Source organism: Bos javanicus, chromosome 27, assembly GCF_032452875.1.
Source record: "Bos javanicus breed banteng chromosome 27, ARS-OSU_banteng_1.0, whole genome shotgun sequence".
Classification (NCBI taxonomy): domain Eukaryota; kingdom Metazoa; phylum Chordata; class Mammalia; order Artiodactyla; family Bovidae; genus Bos; species Bos javanicus.
In genome coordinates, this window is record NC_083894.1 from 26,948,574 (window position 1) to 26,971,203 (window position 22,630).

General features: G+C 39.1%; 1 protein-coding gene across 4 annotated transcripts in view; it reads right to left on the reverse strand.

Moving 5' to 3' along the window:
- The window catches only part of TEX15 (testis expressed 15, meiosis and synapsis associated), an 80,267-nt gene that overhangs the window by 31,767 nt on the left and 25,870 nt on the right, over positions 1-22,630 (reverse strand). For all 4 annotated transcript variants that reach the window (XM_061404407.1, XM_061404409.1, XM_061404406.1 and 1 more), the window contains 2 exons: positions 17,572-17,722; positions 6,895-7,060 (listed from right to left, as the gene is read on the reverse strand). In XM_061404407.1, coding sequence (XP_061260391.1) covers positions 6,895-7,060; positions 17,572-17,710 — 305 coding nt within the window. In that variant the 5' untranslated portion in view covers positions 17,711-17,722. The remainder of the gene's footprint in view (positions 1-6,894; positions 7,061-17,571; positions 17,723-22,630) is intronic.

Below are 22,630 nucleotides of genomic sequence, written 5' to 3' on the forward strand. Positions count from 1 at the left end.
CAGAACCAAGAAGGAACTCCCTGGGTAGAAAATCATTCCCCTTTCTTGGAAAGTGAGGGGGTGGGGTCTGTGACCAGCTTCCCAGCCTTTCAGGGCATGGCATGAAGGACCCACTTCTACTGCAGCCCCAAATAAAATGGACTAAAATGGGTGAACTTAATTCAGATGATCATTACATCTACTACTGTGGGCAAGAATCCCTTAGAAGAAGTGGAGTAGCCCTCATAGTCAACAAAACAGTTCGAAATGCAGTACTTGGGTGCAATCTCAAAAAAGACAGAATATTCTCCATTCTTTTCCAAGGTAAACTATTCAATATCATAATAATCAAAGTCTATGCCCCAACCAGTAATGCTGAAGAAGCTGAAGTTGAATGGTTCTATGAAGACCCAAGACCTTCTAAGAACTAACACCCAAAAAAGATCTCCTTTTCATCATAGAGGACTGGAATGCAAAAGTAGGAAGTCATAAGATACCTGGAGTAACAGGCAAATTTGGCCTTGGAGTACAAAATGAAGAAGGGCAAAGGCTAACAGAGCTTTGCCAAGAGAACACACTGGTCATAGCAAACACCCTCTTCAAACAACACAAGAGGAGACTCCGGACATGGACATCACCAGATGGTTAAAGCTAAAGTCAGACTGATTGTATTCTTTACAGCCAAAGATGGAGAAGCTCTATACAGGCAGCAAAAGCAAGACCAAGAGCTGACTGTGGCTGAGATCAGGAACTCCTTAATACAAAATTCAGACTTAAACTGAAGAAAGTAGGGAAAACCACTAGACCATTCAGGTATGACCTAAATCAAATCCCTTATGATTATTCAGTGGAAGTTACAAATAGACTCAAGGGATTAGATCTGATAAAGTGCCTGAAGAACTATGGACAGAGATTCATGACACTGAACAGGAGGCAGTGATCAAGATCAACCCCAAGAATAAGAAATGCAAAAACGCAAAATGGTTGTCTGAGGAGGCCTTACAAATAGCTGTGAAAAGAAGAGAAGGGAAAGGCAACAGAGAAAAGGAAAGATATACCCATGTGAAAGCAGAGTTTCAAAGAATAGCAAGGAGAGATAAGAAAGCTTTCCTCAGTGAACAATGCAAAGAAATAGAGGAAAAGAATAGAATGGAAAAGAATAGCGATCTCCTCAAGAAAATTAGAGATACCAAAGGAACATTTCATGCAAAGATGGGCACAGTAAAGGACAGAAACAGTATGGACCTAACAGAAGCAGAAGATATTAAGAAGAGGTGGCAAGAATACACAGAAAAGTGTACAAAAAAGATCTTCACGACCCAGATAATCATGACGGTGTGATCACTGACCTAGAGCCAGACATCCTGGAGTGTGAAGTCAAGTGGGCCTTAGAAAGCATCACTACGAACAAAGCTAGTGGAGGTGATGGAATTCCAGTTGAGCTATTTAAAATCCTGAAAGATGATGCTGTGAAAGTGCTGCACTCAATATGCCAGCAAATTTGGAAAACTCAGCAGTGGCCACAGGACTGGAAAAGGTCAGTTTTCATTCCAATCCCAAAGAAAGGCAATGCTAAAGAATGTTCAAACTACTGCACAATTGCATTCATCTCACATACTAGCAAAGTAATGCTGAAAATCCCCCAAGCGAAGCTTCAACAGTACATGAACCAAGAACTTCCAGATGTTCAAGCTGGATTTAGAAAAGGGAAAGGAACCAGAGATCAAATTGCCAACATCCGCTGGATCATCAAAAAAGCAAGAGAGTTCCAGAAAAACATCTACTTCTGCTTTACTGATTATGCCAAAGCCTTTGACTGTGAAATTATGGCAAATTCTTAAAGAGATGGGAATACCAGACCACCTTACCTGCCTCCTGAGAAATCTGTGTGCAAGTCAAGAAGCAACAGTTTTTTTTTTTTAAGAAGCAACAGTTAAAAGTGGACATGCAACAACAGACTGGTTCCAAATGGGAAAAGAGTACGTCAAGGCTGTATACTGTCCCCCTGCTTATTTAACTAACATTCAGAGTACATCATGAGAAACACTGGGCTGGATGAAGCACAAGCTGGAATCAAGATTGCCAGGAGAAATATCAATAATCTCAGATATGCAGATGACATCACCCTTATGGCAGAAAGCAAAGAGGAACTAAAGACCCTCTTAATCAAAGTGAAGAGGAGAGTGAAAAATCTGGCTTAAGACTCAACATTCAGCAAATGAAGATCATGGCATCCAGTCCCATCACTTTATTACAAATAGATGGGGAAACAGTTGCAACAGTGACAGATTTTACTTTCTTAGGCTCCAAAATCACTGCAGATGGTGACTGCAGCCATGAAATTAAAGGACACTTGCTCCTTGGAAGAAAAGTTGTGACCAACCTAGACAGCATATTAAAAAGCAGAGGTGTTACTTTGCCGACAAAGGTCCATCTAGTCAAAGCTATGGCTTTTCCAGTGGTCATGTGTGGATGTGAGAGTTGGACCATAAAGAAAGCTGAGTGCTGAAGAATTGATGCTTTTGAACTGTGGTGTTGGAGAAGACTCTTGAGAGTCCCTTGGACAGCAAGGATATCAAATCAGTCAATCCTAAATGAAATCAGTCCTGAATATTTATTGGTAGGACTGATGCTGAAGATCAAGCTCCAATATTTTGGTCCCCTATGCAAAGAACTGACTCATTGGAAAAGACCCCGATGCTGGGAAAGATTGAAGGTAGGAGGAGAAGGGGACGACAGAGGATGAGATGGTTGGATGGCATCACCGACTCAATGGACATGAGTTTGAGCAAAGCTCTGGGAGTTGGTGATGGACAGGGAATCCTGGCATGCTGCAGTCCATGGGTTGCAAAGAGTTGTACACAACTGAGCAACTGAACTGAACTGAATATACTGGCAAAGCCAGGGCATATACTGATGCTAGGAAAGAGAAGAAAGGCAGGGACTACCCAGCAGCCACACAGCAAGAGACTGCATTTCCCAGTGACCTGCTCTACAAAGGACCCTGACAACTTTCACCACCAAAGAAACCTAAAGCCAGCACAGATCTGCCTGACCCCTGCAAATTTCACCAGGTTCTGTCCACAAGTATTCTCATTTGCTGATGCCTGTCTCCCGAGTCCCTCCCCACCCTCTCCTCTCTTGGATCCCCGATTATCAGCCAGTCTGTGCCTCTTCTACTGCAGAAGTGTAACACACCACCCTGAACTGACCCCACAACCACATAGGTGCCTGGGACTAGTCCCTCCAAGTGTGTACTTACACCTGTCACCAGCCTAAATTGCTATGTGAGCACCATGGTGAGACCCTGCTGAAAGCCAGGGCCCTCCAGAAGCATATGGGCCCAGATCCAGCCCTGTCTTGAGTCACTGGCCTGCACCTCTAAGCTCACCTGAAGCTAGCCCCTCCAGCTATATACCTGGATACCTCTGATCCCCATCACTGGCCTCCTCAGCTATGTGTCTGTGGCAAGATCCAGCAGTCATAGTGCTGCACACCAACAGCCAGGACCCCCACAGACGTCAGCACACCTGCCACTGGCACTTACCTTGGTATCAGCTGTGGCCCCCAGGGCTACATGTGTGTTTATAACCAGCTCTGTCACCACACAGGTACCTGTACCTGGCCTGCATGGCCGAGAGTGTGGACACCAAGCAGCTTGGCCCACTACTGCTGCTTGCTCTGGTGCTCTCCCTCGTTTACGACAAGGAGGTGCCAGTGAGAACCCCAACAGTCCTTGGAGCCTCTGCAGATGCCTGGCAGTGCTTTCCAAAGATCACACAGTTGTCAATGTTGTAGATCCCAATGGCTTAATCCAATGAGTTACACCACAATCCCCGAGACATGGAGCTACACACGCCCCTTCACTGGGAACCCTGCACCATTAACCCAGTGTCACAGCAATCTTCAGCATGTCCCCACCCGCAGGGGAATAGGTCTTTTCTTAGCAAAGTCAGTCCATAAAGTACTTTCTTTACCATGCAGACACCTAAGCAAGGATACAGGACTGTGGAGAGTCAGGGAAACAAGACTCCACCTAAGGAACACCCCTTTTTCCAGGGTGTCACTGGCCCAAACTGATTTAGTTTTACTTCATCTTGGAACCAATCATTGACATAGTAAATGAAATTAAGCATGGATGGTTCAGTCTACTCATCTGGGGTGGAATGTAAACTGAGATGCTGAGTACAAATTCAACCTCAGTGTCAAGACAGGTATTGACGATCTTTAAATAAATTTGAAATGTGTAAAGGAGAGTTATCTTAAAACAAAAAAGGGTCAAACTGATACAAATAGGGCAATATACTTAAAAAGAACTGAATTCAGTTCTCTATTATCCACTGAGACCAGCTAAAGCTCTTAACTCTTCAAAACACCTCTCAAGACTCTTATGAAGAATGTTCAATCCCACATCTATGCACCTACATCTTTATTATAATATATGATTTTACATTTAGCTGTATGTCTTCTCTACTGGAATATAAACTCTCTAAGGTTGAGGAGAAAACATTCATTTTTCTCTGAGGGTGATAAAATGAAGAACTGACTCATTTGAAAAGACCCTGATGCTAGGAAAGATTAAAGGCAGGAGGAGAAGGGGACAACAGAGGATGAGATGGTTGGATGGCATCACCAACTCAATGCACATGAGTTTGAGTAAGCTCTGGGAGTTGGTGATGGACAGGGAGGCCTGGTATGCTGCAGTCCATGGGGTCACAAAGAGTGAGACACAACTGAGCGACTGAACTGAACTGAACTGCATTACATACATTTTCTGACACAGTAGGCACTGAAATGCTCAATGAGTGACTGAATACACATATATTTAGATGATTAACGTGTTTCTGCTGATTTAACACTTAAGTAGTAGTAGATGCAATGTGGATGAGAAATGGAGACTGGTGCATTTTTGGAACTACTTGCTTTTGGTAAGACCAGAAATTATAAACTCCTCTAAGGAGAACAACAAAAAGAAAAGCTAGAGGCAGTCAATGTTATTAACACTTTCTCTTTTTATCTGTCTATCCTATTTTTCTCCTCTGCTAACCATTCTGGTATTTCTTTTCAAAAACCTATGCCTTAAGGCTACTTAAGGGTATCTTCTAGCATCACTCATTTAAAATGATGACATTAAAATGTAGTTTAATTTAACAATTAATTGCTCACTGTGTTGCCAGACTCAGTTTCATACTATGGACACAAAACAAGTAAGATAAAACTCATAATGTAGTAAGAAAGTCAGACAAAACCAATATAAAATGAGCATCAAATACTATGGGATATAAATGAGTTCATCTAATTGGGCAAATACATAAATCCTACACCTACTAGTCATTTAGAATGTTCTGTTAGGTCTTGTATTGTTGGGGAGTTGTTTTAACTCTTTTGTAATGTTAACAGGGAGAAATAAATGGTTGAAATGAAGTATTAGGGGGCATTGTGAAAAAGTACACAAATTAAAATGCCTAATATAACTCATGGAGAAGGAAATGGCAACCCACTCCAGTGTTCTTGCCTGGAGAATCCCATGGAAGGAGAAGCCTGGTAGGCTGCAGTCCATGGGGTCGCAGAGAGTCGGACACGACTGAAGCGACTTGGTGGCAGCAGCAATATAACTCAAATCAAGGAACAATGCAAGAATTAATTTTTGATCAAACCATTATTTCAATCTGGAGGGGGCAGCATATAGTCAGTCCATTCTACTTTTGCTCAAAAGTATGGTTTTTAGGAAAGACTATGCCATCAACTAATTCTGTCATTTCTACCCATTCTCCCAAACTGACACCAAGTGGGGCAGCATGTTTGAGTCAAGAGGAACTGATTCTACAACAAAAAAAAGAGATCAAACACATTCTGAAACGAGTTCTCAATGTGAGTCCATCAAGCTACAGTGAGGTTCTAACTTAAAATGCAAAATGGTGAAGGAAGCAAGTTCAGAAAATGAAAATGCTGAACCGTGTTCACACAAGATCTGTACCTATAAATACAAAACGTTTACAATGAGAACTTCCCATGTGCTGTTATTTTTCTTATCCAAATTACCTAATGGGACGTGTCTTTCCTCAAAACAGAAAGGGTACTTTTTTTCTTTTGGTCCTGCTATGCGGCATGTGGGATCTAGATCCCCGACCCGGGATCGAATCAGTGCCCCTGCGCTGGGAGCATGGAGTCTTAACCAGTGGACCGCCAGAGAAGTCGGAGAATGGGTACTTTTTAAAAGTTAAGTGTCACTGGGATGACCCACAGGGATGGTATGGGGAGGGAGGAGGGAGGGGTGTTCAGGATTGGGAACACGTGTACACCCGTGGTGGATTCATGTTGATGTATGGCAAAACCAAAACAATATTGTAAGGTAATTAGCCTCTAATTAAAATAAATAAATATAATTTGAAAAATAAATAAAGATTAACAAATATTTGTATAGTACAAAAAAAAAAGTTAAGTGTCAGAAATTGTGGCTCTAGTGGAATAGCTGGAAACAGCCAAATACAACTGTGCCAGAATAAAACATCAACTCCGTCTCTGAAGGACTGAATCAAGAAAAAAAGGTACATTCTAAATACTTTAATGCTGTTTTATACTATGCAAGAGGCACAAGGCATCTACAAAATACCTGTTTAATTAATGTGTTGATGTTATGCTTCTGAAAAATTTATGAAGATTAAAAAATTAGAAGGGTGTGTCTGAAACCTGGCTACAATAATGTATAAAAACTTACTAATCAAATCTCACATGTACCTCTTTACTGTTACAAAAAGCTATGAGATGGCAACAAAATAATGAATAAAACACTTCTGTACTTATCTTCTTGGTAACACTTATAAAATCTCAAATGGCAGAAATAAAAAATTTGTATAAACACCTCACAGAAAAAGCAAGCAAAATCTCAAACATCTTTAGGTCACAGTAACTTACCTCTTAGAAGTAAAATTTTTTTCTAGACCCTCATTGTGAATCAGTTTTGTATCCCCAAACTGCCACGAAGACTGCAGGTCACAGCTTACATCAAGCCGGCACTCGTTGAGAGTATCATGTATGAAACTATACTCTCTGGTATTGGTGTAACAAGGTGACAAGTAAACTAAAAATAAAGGAAAGGGTAAGCGGTTATTCGTGTTTAAAATGACATCATTGTAGGATAGTTAGGGTCTTTGGGAAGGTCATGTACACACTGCTGTATTTAAAATGGATAACCAACAAAGACCTATTGGACAGTCCATGAAACTCTGCTCAATGTTATGTGCTAGCCTGGATGGGAGAGGGGTTGGGGGGTGAATGGATACATGTATATGTAAGGCTAAGACCCTTCATTGTTCACCTGAAACTACAACATTGCTAATCGGCTATACCACAATACAAAATGTTTTTGGTGTTACAAAAAATAAAATAATATTGTTGTACATCTGCACAATGACAACTATAGATATGTATAAGATACAAAATAACCAAGTACTTGGAAGTTTCATTAACGTCTGGAGGCATTTATATATATTTAAGTCTTTATAACAGTAATACAGACTTCCTATACCCGGTATAAATGAAAATAGGAATCCTGTCTTACTCCACTTACCTACTGGGAGTTCTTAAAAGCTGACACAGATATACTAGATAGAGGGATTGGGGGCAAGAGGAGAAGGGGACGACAGAGGATGAGATGGCTGGATGGCATCACTGACTCGATGGACGTGAGTCTGAGTGAACTCCAGGAGTTGGTGATGGACAGGGAGGCCCGGTGTGCTGCGATTCATGGGGTCGCAAGAAGTCGGACACGACTGAGCGACTGAACTGACCTGATCTGATCTGATATAGGTGACTCATTTTCAACTTAAGATGTACAGGCTCTACAACATACATTGTTACACAAACCTTGTAGCTCATGTTAGGTCATGAACATTTGTTGTATTTCCCCCAAATAAGGCAACCTATATACTAGTAAACTATTTGGTTATTTTGACTTCAATAATACCAGAATATCTTTGTTAACTCTTGACTGATACAGTGGCATGAGTAAGAAGCACAGTCTTTTGGAGGACAGTGAGCAATGTTTCAAGCATTGTTATATTAAGTAGATGCATTAAAGAATCAAAACCCTTAAGGAATAGGACCCAGAGGAAATTGGGGAATACAGCTGATTCTTGTTCTTTGTGGAAGTTACAGTATACTAAAGTTGCTGCCAACCTTGAATCAGTGAATACTGAACTATTAATATTAGTCTTAGTAGAAATACAGGCTTAGGTTCCTGTGGGCCTCTGGTGACATTTTTGACAACTGGAATGCCATGTGCAGTAAGCTTGCCTGCCAACATCTCTGTAAAATGAGCCAGTCTCATCCAGGTTGGAAACCTGCCACATAACCTTTTCCTGTATAACACTTAGCAGGTGTCTTTGAAATTCTTCCCCAGTCTCCTGTTCTGCAGAACCTGCCTGCATCCATTATCACCTTCTGAAGCGTGGGAGCCAGCAAGCTCTAGCCAAGAAGGGCTTAACATTCTCCTGACCCTTGGTGCCATGATCAAATGTCTCTTTGGCTTTTCACCTTCCAACAATGCTGCCCACAAGCTTTTTACTGGTGGTCATCTCACGAGTCTACAAATGTAGATTCTACTCTCTCCACAGGAAAGGTACTCAAATGTTCCTTCAACATTTTCTGCAGAGGTTTGATGTACAAGTTGGTGAATTTTGTTTTCCTTTTTCTGAATGTGCCCTATTTTTAGCCAACAGTCCTGTAATTTTGTGTTATAGTGTAGCTTATGTAACATGCATTTTCTCTGTAGGGCACATCATAGACCTCCTGAGCTTAGGAGCACTAGACAGCATTTTAGCATGACATGGTGGAGGCCGTTTATAAAAGTGCAAACAACACAGCACAAAGCAGGTGACGAAATGGACACTTAACTATAATATGACAGCTGGAGTAAGATGCAGAGCACTCTCTCATCTGGATACAAGTGCATCAAGTGACTCAAATTTTTCACCATTCTGCATATGCCTAAAATGACTGAAAGTGCTGTGCTGAGTACTGGTGCTGTGGTTACAAACACATTTTAGCAAGCAGGAGAGTTTGAAAATATGGCAAACATGGCATCTGTGAATAATGAGGATCAGTGATATATATAACTTCAGGCAATTTCCATATACATGAATCTAACATAAACAATGGTCCTCTGTATTTAATAATCAACAGGATAAGACAGTGGCAAAACTAATACAAGATACTACAAACCACTGTTTTTCAAAAACAACGTATTCTTCACCTCCTTTCCATTTAATTTTCACTTTAATATTTGTAACAATTCATTACAAAATTTGGTCATTTCATAAGATATATGACTTTGTGCATGTGTGCTTGTGTTTAACTTATGTTGAAGTGAATACAGATCATATGACATTTTTATAGCGGCTCTATGTATATACCCCTCGCCCAAACTCCCCAGTGTCAACACTTCATGTAACTATAATGAAACATGAAAACCAGAAAAATGACATTGGTATAATACACAGACCTCATTGATATTTTACTAGTTTCATGTGCAGTTATGTGTGTGGGGGTAGTTCTATGCAGTTTTATCACATGTGTAGATTCATGTAACAACCACTATAATCAAGATACACAACTGTTCCATCACCACAAAGATCATTCTTATTCTACTCCTTTATGTATAGTAATATTGATAACCTTATTCCTCTTCTCTGCCTCTAAATCCTAGAACTACCAATCTGTTCTCCATCTCTAAGCTGTCATCATTTCAAGAATGTTTTATAAATGGAACTTTATATTATAAAGTTCTGTTATATTTAAATTAATATTTACAACCTATGGAGACTGGCTTTTTAAATTCAGCATATTGCTTCTGAGATTCAATCAAGCTGCTGATACAGTAAATCTTTTTTTTTTAACTTGCTAAGTATCCCACAGTATGGATGCATCATACTTTAGCCATTTACTCAATGGAAATCAGGGTGATTAACAATTTTTGGCTACTACAAATAAAGCTACTATAAACATTTCCATATAGGTTTTAGTGTGGCCGTAAGCATCCATTTCTCTGGGATAAATGCCTCGTAGTACAACAGCAGGGTCATACGGTAGTTGCATGTTTAGTTTTTCAAGAAACCATCAAACTTTTTCCAAAAGTGGCCGAACTATCTTACGCTTCCATTGGCTGCATGACTGATCTGGCTTCTCCTATTCTTCCTAGCTTTTGGTATTGCTATTCTTATTCCGGCTGTTTTAACAAGAATAAAGAGAGCCCCTTTTTACTAGCATTTTGTTAATGGCTAAGATATTGAATATCATTTTTGTGCTTATTTGCCAATCTATACATTCTCTTTAGTGAAATGACTATTCATGTCTTTTTCCTGTTTTCTGGTTGATTCCACTTTACGGTTCATCTAGCCCAGCATTTCGCATTATATACTCTGCATATAAGTTAAATAAACAGGGTGAAAATATACAGCATTGACCTCCTCCTTTCCCAATCCTGAACTAGTCTGTTGTTCCATGTCCAGTCCTAACTGTTGCTCTTGACCTGCATACAGGCTTCTCAGGAGGTGGGCAAGGTGGCCTAGTATTCTCAACTTTTAAGAATTTTGCACAGTTTGTTGTGATCCACACAGTCAAAGGCTTTAGTGTAGTCAATGAAGGAGATGTTTTTCTGGAACTCTCTTGCTTTTTCAATGATCCAACGGATGTTGGCAATTTGATCTCTGGTTCCTCTGCCGTTTCTAAATCCAGTTTGTATATCTGGAAGTACTTGGTCACGTACTATTGAAGCCTAGCTTGAAGGATTTTGAGCATTACCTTGCTAACACGTGAAATGAGCTCAACTGTGCAGCAGTTTGAGCATTCTTTGGCATTGTCCTTCTTTGGGACAGGAATGAAAACTGACCTTTTCCAGTCCTGTGGCCACAGGTTTTCCAAATTTGCTGGTGTACTGAGTACAGCATATTCACAGCATCATCTTTTAGGATCTGAAACAGCTCAGCTGTGATTTCATCACCTTCACTAGGTTCATCCTAAGGCCTACTTGATTTCATACTCCAGGATGTCTGGCTCTAGGTGACTGATTATCTGGGTCACTAAGACCTGTTTTGTACAGTTCTTCTGTGTATTCTTGCCACCTCTTCTTAATCTCTTCTGCTTCTGTTATGCCCACACCGTTTCTGTCCTTTATTGTGCCCATCTTTGCAAGAAATGTTCCCTTGGTATCTCTAATTTTCTTGAAGAGATCTCTAGTCTTTCCCATTCTATTGTTTTCCTCTATTTCTTTGCATTGTTCACTTTAAGGCTTTCTTATCTCTCCTTGCTATTCTCTGGAACTCTGCATTCAAATGGGTATATCTTTCCTTTTCTCCTTTGTTTTTTGCTTCTCTTCTTTTCTCAGCTATCTGTAAAGCCTCCTCAAACAACCATTTTGCCTTCTTGCAATTCTTCTTGGGGATGGTTTTGGTCACCGCCTCCCGTACAATGCTATGAACCTCCATCCATAGTTCTTCAGGCACTCTATCAGACCTAACTAATCCCTTAAGTCTATTTCTCACTTCCACTGTATAATCATAAGGGATTTGATTGAGGTCATACCTGAATGGCCTAGTGGTCTTCTCTACAGTCTGAATTTTCCAATAAGCTCATGATCTGAAGTCACAATCAGCTTCAGATGTTTTTTTTTTGTTTGTTTGTTTGTTTTTTGCTAACTGTCTAGAGCCTCTTCATCTTCAGCTGCAAAGAATATAATCAATCTGATTTCAGTATTGATCATCTGGTGATGTCCATGTGTAGAGTCATCTGTTGTGTTGTTGGAAGAGGGTGTTTGCTATGACCTGTGTATTTTCTTGGCAAAACTCCATTAGCCTTTGCCCTGCTTCATTTTGTACTCCAAGGCCATATTTGTCTGTTACTCCAGGTGTGGCTTTCTACTTTAGCATTTTAATGATTTTAATGAAATTTAAAATTTTAGCATTTTAATGAAAAGAACATCTTTCTTTGTGTGTGTGTGTGTGTGTGTGTGTGTGTTAGTTCTAGAAGGTCTTATAGGTCTTCATAGAACTGTCTAACTTGAGCTTCTTCAGCATTAAAGGTTTGGGGCACTGTGGTATTGAATGTGGATTACTGTGATGTTGAATGGTTTGCCTTTGAAACAAACATATTGTGTCGTTTTTGAGACTGCACTCAAGGACTGCATTTTGGACTCTTCTGTTGACTATGGGCTACTCCATTTCTTCTCAGGGATTCTTGCCCACAATAGTAGATATAATGGTCATCTGAATTAAATTTGCTCATTCCCATCCATTTTAGTTTACGGATTCCTAAAATGTTGATATTCACTCTTGACATCTCCTGTTTGACCACATCCAATTTACCTTGATTCATGAACCTAACACTCCATGTTCCTATGCAATACTGTTCTTTGCAGCATCGAACTTTACTCTCACCACCACTGTGATAGTCGCCTGACTCCTTGCAACCCCAGGGACTGCAGCCTGCCAGGCTCCTCTGTCCATGGTATTTTCCAGGCAAGGATACTGGAGTGGTTTGCCATTTCCTTCTCCAGGGGATCTTCCTTCTCCAGGGATCAAACCCAGGTCTCCAGCACTGCAGGCAGATCTTTTACCGACTGAGCTACTAGGGAAGCCCATCCACAACTAGGCATCGTTGGTTCTTTCTGGGGCCTGTTTCTCCACTCTTCACCAGTAGCATATTGGATACCTACTGACTTGGGGGGCGCATCTTCCAGTGTCATATCTTTCTGCCTTTTCATACTTTTCATGGGATTCTCAAGGCAAGAATGAAGTGGTTTGCCATTCCCATCTGAAGTGGACCACATTTTGTCAAAACTCTCCACCATGACCCATCCATTTTGGGTGGCACTGCACAGCACAGCTCATAATTTCATTGAGTTACACAAGGCTGTGGTCCATGTGATCATTTTGGTTGGTTTTCTGGGACTGTGGTTTTCCTTCTGGAAGTTAGCTATATGTATTTTTTACATACTTTTTTTTTTTTTTAATCAAGCTGAGTTCTGTATTCCTAGAGTGCTGAGTCTTTATCATGAATGTTGCTTTCTGTCAAGTTTTTTCTGCATAAATTTATATGACCATGTGATTGTTATTCCTTGTCCTGTGAATACACATTGACTTTCAGATACCAAACCAGTCTTGGCATCCCTTGAACAAAACTCCCTTGGTTATAATATATAATTCATTTTATATATTGCTGAATACTACTTCTTTATATTTTGTATAGAATTTGTGTGTTAAGGTTCATGATGGGTATTGGTCTGTAGTTTTCTTTTTTTGTATTACGTTTAGCTTTGGCACCAGGATAATACTATACTAGTAGTTATTCTTTCCTCTTCTATATTATAGAAGAAATTGTAAAGGATTTGTATTAGCTCCTTTCTTTAATCTTGAGTAGAATTCCCCAGTGAAACCATCTGGGCCTGGGGATTTCTTTTCCAACAGATTTTTTTCAACTATGAATTCAATTTCTATAATACAGACATATCTTGGAGACATTGTGTGTTCAGCTCCAGACCACCACAATGAAGTCTATTAAGTGTGCAACAGCATTATGTTTAAAAAACAATGTATATAACCTTGATTTTAAATACTTTATTGCTACAAAAATGCTAACAATCATTTGAGCCTTCAGTGAATCATAATCTTTTTGCAACAGTAACATCAAAGATCACTAATCACAGATCATTAACAAATGTAACAGCAAAGAAGTTTGAAATAGTGTGAAATTACAAAAATTTGATACAGAGACACAAAGTGAGTGATTACTGTTGGAAAATAGACACCAATAGACTTGCCTGATACAGTGCTGCCACAAACCTTCAATCTGTAAAAAACACAGTATCTGTGAAGAGCAACAAAATGAGGAATGCCTGTAGTTATAAGGCTATTAAATGATCTACTTAGTACTGTGTGAGTTTTGGTAATTTGTACTTTTAAACAAACTGGCCCCTTTCATTTAAGTTGTAAAGTTTATGTACTTAGATCTGTTCATAAGGCTTTCAATTCTGTGGCTCAGTAGTGATATACTATGTCATTTCTGAGAGTTGTAGTTTGTGTCTTTTTTGTCAGTCTCACTACAGGTAACCTTCCTAAAGGATTATCACCTTTTTTTACCTTTGCAACCAGCTTCTTAATTTCATTTTTTTTCTTTGTGCTTGTTATGGGCTTATCCTGTTACTCTTTTCCTAGTTCCTTAAGAAGGAAACTTAGACTACTGGTTTGAAACCTATTTTCTAATGGAAGTATTTAGTGTTATGAATTTGTCAGCCATGATTCAGTTTTCCCCTCAAATTTTGATAAGTTACATCTCCTTTTTTATTCAATCCAATGTGTTTCTAAAATCTCATGAATATTTAGAAATGTGTTGTTTACTCTCCATGTGTTCAAAGACTTTTCTAATGCTTTCTATCATTAATTTCTAGATTATTCGACTTCAGTTCTTTTAAATACGTTGAAATGTGTTTCATGGCCCAACACATCGTCTATCTTGATGAGCATCAACTTAGTTCTTGAAAAGAATGTCTGTTCTACTGTTGTTGTGTAGAGTATAATGTCGTAATAATGTGCAAATGCCAATCAGATCTTGTTAGTTGACAAAGTTCAGTTCTTCTGTATCTTCACTGATTTTTGTGTCTCTGTGGTTCTACTGGTTGTTGAGAGAGGTGACCGAAATCACCAACTGCCATTCCAGATTTGCCCATTTTTCCTTTCAGTTCTATCAGTGCTGCTTCATGGTTTCTGAAGCTTTGTCATTTAGGGATACAGTTAGGACTGCTGAATCCTACTAGTGGATTTATGCAATATCCCCTTCTGTTTCTGGAATTTTCATTCCTCTGAAGTCTACTGATATAAATAGCCACTCTGCTTTATTCTGATTGTTTGCATGGCTTATCTTCCTCTATACACTTACTTTAAGCCAACTTATATCCCTATATTTAAAGTGCATTCGTCAACAGTCTATAGTTGGGTCATGGTTTTTTTTCAATCCATTGTGTAAACGTCTTAACTGGTATAAATTATATTTAATATAACTGATACAACAGGGCTTAAGCCTGACATTTTACTGTTTATTTTTCCCTCAGTTGTTCAATTCTCTACTTCACTTTTTCTGCCTTCCTGTGGGTTATGCAAACATTTTTAAAATTCCATTTTGATTTATCCATAGTGTCTTTAGAAACAACTTTTAATTCTGAGATAACTGTTTGTACATGTGCTCGTGTCCAACTCTTTATGACCCCATGAACTGCAGACCACCAGGCTCCTCTGTCCTTGTTCCAACTGTCAAACAAAATTAGAAAACTCAAGAGGAGGACTGTCAATTGTATTTCCCCGTATTTCTACTCTCCTTTGTCCCTCCTTCATTCCTAATGTTCCCAGCTTCTTTCATCATTTTCTGCTTGGAAACTTTGTTTAGCCATTCTACACCAAGATTTACTAGTGAAAAATTTTGAGTTTTACTTCATCAGAGAATGCCTATTTCAGTTCTACTCCTGAGGATATTTTTCTGAGTATAGTTCTTTTCATTCTGCACTTAAAAAATGTTGTGCCACTTCTTCTGGGCTCCATGGTTTCTAATGAAATATCTGCCATTCAATTTTTCCCCAATAAAAACATTTAGTTGCTCTCAAGATTTTTTCTGTTCTTAATTTTCAGAAGTTTGATTATGATGTGCCTTGTGATGGACTTCTCTGGCTTTATCCTGTTTAGGGTTCATTCAACCTTTTGATTGAATGTTGTTTAGTTGTTAAGACATGTCCGACTCTTTGCGACCCCATGGACTGTAACCTGCTGGGTTCCTCTGTCCATAGGATTTTCCAAGCAAGAATACTGGAGTGGGTTGCCATTTCCTTATCCAGGGGATCTTCCCAATCCAGGCATCAAACCCATGTTTCTTGCATCTCCTGCATTGACAGGCAGATTCTTTCCCACTGCACCAGCTGGGACTGTATAGGTTTATGCCTTTTGCCAAGTTTGGGGAGCTTTCAGACAGTATTTATTCAAATACTCTTTCAGCTCTATGCTCTCTTCTCCTTCTGAAGCTCTGAGAACAAAGAAATTAGGTCTTTTATTATTGTTCCACAGGTTCCTGAGGCTTTGTTATTTGATGTCTTCTCTGTTGTTTGGGCCGGGTAATTTGTTACTGTATCGTCCAATTCACTACTTCTTTCCAAAATCTCAGTTCTTTTCTGGAACCCATCCAATTAGTTTTTATTTCAATTATTGCATTTTTCAGTTTCAAAACTTCTACTTAGTTCTTTATTACGTTTTTCATTTCTTTCTTGCAATTTTCCATTTGTTTCAAAACTGTTTGTAATTGGTTGTTGAAGCATCATTAGAATGACTTTACTTTTTTAATTGGTAGAAATGATGACTGGTTTAAAAGCTTTGTCAGATAATGTCAACATCTGTTTTATTGTGTTGCTGCCATTTGTTGATTCTTCTTTTCTCATTCAAGTTGGGATTTTCCTGATGGGTGGTAAGATGATTTTTAAAATATTTTGGTCATTTGGGATACTGTTAACAGACTCTAGATCATATTCAATCTTCTGTGGTAATAAGCCTCTACTAAGACTAAGTCACAGGGATAACTGTGCCTGTAGGAGAAGGCTGGGGGTGGGGAGACTAACTCTTTACCACCAGGAAGTACTGGCTCTCCACAGGGTCTCCACTGACACCCTGGTGGGGACGGGGGTGTGGGGTGGTGGGCGGTCGGAAGGGTGGTGGCGGGGCAGGCGGCTGTCTCGTTACCAGGAGAAAGAGGCAGAAGTCGATGCTCCTGACTCAGCCTCCCCTGACACTGTGGGACGGGGACAGCTACCCTGTTACTGGTGTGTGACAGTCTCGGCTCCCCTCTTGGTCTTCGCTGACTCTGCTCCCACCGAGTATCTCATCCCCACCGGCAACTCATCACCACAGGGCAGGAGCAGAAATCCACAGACACTGCAGGGGACAGCAGAGAGGGGGTCATGTGACGTTTCTTGCAGGGAAAGGCACCGGCACAGGCCGAGGTGGAGGCGGGCATCTCGGCCCTCCGTTCACACTTTGCTGAGAAAAGGAACAGACGCTGTGCTGGTTCCTCCTCCAGGTATTTTACAGGAATAGTGTGTTCACTGTTAAACAGGTTTCCCACATTCTAAGTCACCCTACTCCCAGTCCTTGGCAAAACAGAGCAGACTTTTCTTAGGGCTTTTTGTGTCTGTAAAAGTTGGCATTTCTCAGTTGTGGTCATCCAGTTTGAGACATGAAGGAAACAAAAAGAAAATCTGAAGAACTTTATGCTATGTCAATACTTAACTCCCAGGGTCCCACACAGGCTCATCCTCTTCTCTCCACCCTTCCAAGTCTTGTTTGTTTTATGTGTGATGTCCAGTGTTTTCAACTGTGTACTTAGTGGGAGTGATAGGAGACATGTGTCTATCTTACTCTGTGTGGGAAAAAAGTACATGTGTGTTTAAGGAATTAAAGGCCTAACTTAAGCTAATTTTATGAAGAGTCAAAATTGAAGATGAGCATAAACTAAGATCAGAGAAATGCAGTAATAGTTATGAAATAATCCCATCTTCCATAGAATTACCTTTCCCAGCTGTCCTCCTGATCTTGGGAATGGTGAATTTTTTCAAAGGATTGCCATTTCTGCCATTAACAAATAAAGGTTGACTGGTTGAGTTCATTTTCCATAAAGTATTGTGTTTACCAATCTCTTTCATTTCCATTTTGTTGGTGGCCTAAAATCAACCCAAAGTTATTAAACAAAAGGTCAATAAATAATAAAAGGCAATGTCAGTAAAACTGTTTAAAAGTTCTTATATGGAATTGAATACAGGTATATTTTTAGTCAAACAACAGATTTCAATCTCATTTTGCAGGTTACATAGAAAATTAATTAACTTTCGATTTTATATACTATTTAAAATATTTTGTAGTTGTTTTTTTTTTTTTTTAACTCATTTATTTATTGATTTTAATCTGGCTGCACTGGGTCTTAGTTGTGGCATACAGGATCTAGCTCCCTGTCCAGGGATCAAACCCAGGCCCCCTGCATGGGGAGCGCAGAGTCTTAGCCTTTGGACCACCAGGGAAGTCCCTGTTTTGTAGTTTCTAACAGACATTTTCCTGGCAGTTTAAACCTTCTGTGTTTCCAAAAAGCTTAATAACTTCTAAACAACAATTTTTATTAACACTTGGTAAAATTCTTGTCAAGCACCTATTTTTTAAAACATTTTTCCTATGAGCTTCTGCGAATTTAATATATTCTCTTATTAAGAGTCTTTGGCTTTGGAAAAACCTTTACAAAGGTTGTAAATCTGCACTGGTATCCCTACAGCTGATGGGCTAAACAGTCAACCACTACTGTTCCACAGTATCACTGCCAATAGATTAAGACATTATACATTGCCACACCACTATTCCTTTTCCTCCTTTCAACCTTTTCCCCAAACATACACACATACATTAACCTCCCAAGGAGAACTCACACACGGTATCAAAGGAAACCTATGGTGCCCACACACAGAGAAATATATGCAAAGATATATTGTTCATGCCATTTCATAATATGGCTCTGGGCCTCCTGAAACCAACTGTTTTGTTCACAAACAGGACATCACATTCCAAATTAAGAGCTGCCAAAATTCTACAGAAGGGTCACAAAGGAAAAGATTCTATAGAAGGTTCACAAGCAGTTACTCTCCCAATCCCTACTCCTCCAGTCTTTGTGAAAGGTGATCTCTCAATCTCACAAACATGGACCGAGACGTCTGGAAAGAGAAGAAAACCAGCCTTTCTCTCATCCAGTCACATGGAGACACACCAGTGGTGGTGCCTACTAACAAGAATCCCTCAAGATATACCAGCTCCAGAAATATTTGTCAAGACTTCCATGGAAGTTTCATGAGGCAAAGAAGAATAATTTATAGAATAACTCACATTACAAAAAACTCTTTGTGATCTATACCTACTCCACACAAAGGTATACAACCATGTTGAATACACTTAAAGAACTTCATCCTGTGACAATACTTTCTTTAACTACAGTTACACCGTATTTTCGTTAAGATGGGTAATATTTCAGCTGTATGGTTCCTTATAAAATGTGTTCCTAGTGGAATTAACTATACAGTAAAGACTTCTGAGATTTACTCATTTTGTTCCTCAGTGCTTGGGATAATACTTAGCCACAAAGTGGCTAAAAAATGTATGCTAAAAACTGTCTGATGAAAGATGAATATTCAGGGAACAACAGTATTCAACTTTCTTCATTAAGTTGTATCCAGTAAGTTTTCAAGGGTAACCTTTCAAGTAAGAATAATACATCTTTAAATTCAACCCAAACAAATCAGCCACTAAAGTGATAACAAATTTATAACTTCTTCATACTCATATATCACAGTCCTATATCCATTTATATTATTTATTTTTACATACAGATGCAAAGATACATCACACTATACTGTGAAATATACACAACAGTCCTATAATCATTATCTGTGTATTTACATATATTGTTTATTTTTCTATATGTAAAAATAAAATCAGGAAGTATGAACCCAGCAGGTTCATATTATGGCTGTCCTACAAGGTCCTGGATTATCTGGGTGAGAGTAAAGAAAAAAATCAACACTAAAAACTTTAAGAATAGTTAATGCACAGGACATTGAACTTGGTAAGTCCTTAACAGATACTAAAATGAATGAATGAACTGAAGATCAAACAAAGAAACCAAAACCAAAAAGCTTCCCCCACAACTAAAATGTCTATTCATACAGATCCTAAGGGTGTGTATGTTATGAACAACTTTAAGCCAAAACACTTAAAGATTACACAAAACAATACATTCTAGGAAAAAATTAATTTACTAAAGTTGCAAGAAGAAATTAACATAATGCATTATCCTATCACATTAAAATGAAGTTGAATCAGTAGTTACAAATTGATTCTAAAGAGAAAAATAATGATATTAATATATCATAAGCAAACCAAGTATATCCAAGTATGCAAGAGAGATTTAATATGTATGTTTTATTTACTAATATAAACCTATTGAAGGAGGAAAAAAAATCAAGTGATTATCTCAATAAATGAAATCAGCTAATCAAATTCAAAATTCACTTGTGATTTTAAAAAGTTAAGAAAGCATTCATTAACTTGATAAGTTATTTGCCAAAAATTTACAGCAAATTGGTAAATATCAAATGCACTCCTTTTAAATTTAGAATAAAACAAGGATACCACTATCTCTGCTTCCTTTGAACAATGTCCTGGAGGTGCTCATGAGGGCAGAAGACAAGACGTAAACAGTATAAAGGAACTAAAAAGCTGAAGGGGAAAGGAAAACGGCTTGAGAATTTCTTGGAGTGAAAGAAAATGATTTTTGGCTTGTAAGAGAAAGATTAGACTCAAATAACACAGATTAAGAATGAATTTTACTTAAAACAGGTAAAAAATCACAGTGGTTCAATTTTTGGTTCTACCATTAATTAGATATGCTGTGTGTGGCAAAAGGTCTAACTTCTCTGAGCCTAACAGTATCCATACCTCACATGGTTGCAGAAGCTGGTACAAAACAACTGCATACTATGAACTGTTAAGTGACAGCCTGAAGCCTATAATATGGAACCAAGTTACAAAGTTCATCAAGCAGTATTGCAAAGAAGGTTCAAAGTCAAGTGATAATGGTTCTAATTCTCAATCTGCAATTAACTAACTTTATTTCCTCTAATAATTTTCTAGAAAACTTACTTTACTGAATACTTTGTAGTGCATGACTTTGCTGGGATTATGAATCCTAACACACTTTTCAGAGGCAACTTAGTGGCAAGGGAATAAATCCCTTCTATGTCAAATAGACAGTCTAAAGACAGGCCTTGTAAAGTTTTCTTAAAAGAATATTTGTGCTGAGTTTCCTAAGTCTATCATTAAAAATTAAGGACTTCAGACCACTGGTTATGAATTATAGATTACTACACAGACCTCCAAAGTCTCCTACCTGATTACGATCCAAAAATCCTTAATAACATAACTTGGTATTTCAATTGAATGACCTAGAGAGCCTTAGAGTTATTTATTTACTTGGCAGTGCTGGGTCTTAGTTGCAGCATGTGGGATCTAGTTCCCTGACCAGGGATCGAACCCAGGCCCACTGTATTGGGAGCTCAGAGTCTTAGTCACAGGACCACCAGGGAAGTCCCTGCTGCTGCTAAGTCTCTTCAGTCGTGTCCGACTCTGTGCGACCCCATAGACAGCAGCCCACCAGGCTCCCCCATCCCCGGGATTCTCCAGGCAAGAACATTGGAGTGGGTTGCCATTTCCTTCTCTAATGCATGAAAGTGAAAAGTGAAAGGGAAGTCGCTCAGTCGTGTCCGACTCTGCGCGACCCCATGGACTGCAGCCTACCAGGCTCTTCCATCTATGGGATTTTCCAGGCAAGAGTACTGGAGTGGGGTGCCATTGCCTTCTCCAGGGAAGTCCCTAGAGTTTCTTAATAAGACTCAAGTGCTATCAGTTATGAAAAGGTTTCCTAGTATAAAGCAATTAAAGATGAGTAATACATGAAGCATTCAGTTAGAAAGTTTTTTTCAGTTCTCTTTCAAACTTTCACATTAGCTTGCTAACTTACTTTTAACATCTCTAAAAGTTTGCTAATCTCTTTTTAACAAAAAGAAACAATGTCTCAATTTCAGGATCTTCTGGCAAATGACACTGTTCCATCTAATTTTTACAATTATCTTTTTGATTTTTACAAGTAATACCGATTTTCTACTTACTTTCCACCCCCAAGTATGCTTAACTAAACAAGAGGTCTATTATAAAACATTAAAGATATTATTGTAATGGTGATATGCAGATATAGCAAAGATCATCCCTTTTCCAGTAATCTCAGGAAAGAGTATCCAATGAGTAAATAAATGATGAATAAATAGTCTTGGAACTTGAGTCACAAACACATAAATTCTAAATTCTTCAGCAGAGTTCTAAATAGTTGAAAGTAAGAATTCTGATAAAGGGTTCAATCAGATCTATACATGATAAACTACATACACATTTAATGAGATTAAGTCAAGAATCCCCCAGCTAGGACAATATGATGCCAAGATGAAATGTTTTAGTCCAACTTTTCATTTTATAGACCAGGGGTTGGCAAACTATAGCCTGTGCATTCAATCCAGCCCATTACTAGTTTTTGTAGAGCTCACAGCTAAACAGTTAAAAAAAAAAATCAAGGATAGTTATTTCATGTCACTTGAAAAATTATATGAAATTCAAATTTCAGGATCTGTAGGAAGTTTTACTGGAATATAGCCACTCTTATAGTCTATGGCTGCTTTCCTACTAGAACAGCTGCTGCTGCTACTAAGTCGCTTCAGCCGTGTCCGACTCTGTGCGACCCCATAGACGGCAGCCCACCAGGCTCCTCTGTCCACGGGATTCTCCAGGCAAGAACACTGGATCGAGTTGCCATTTCCTTCTCCAACTCGTGAAAATGAAAAGTGAAAGTGAAGACGCTCTGTCGTGTTCAACTGTTAGCGACCCCATGGACCGCAGCCTACCGGGCTCCTCCGTCCATGGGATTGTCCAGGCAAGAGTACTGGAGCGGGTTGCCATTGCCTTCTCTGACTAGAACAGCAGGGCTGAGT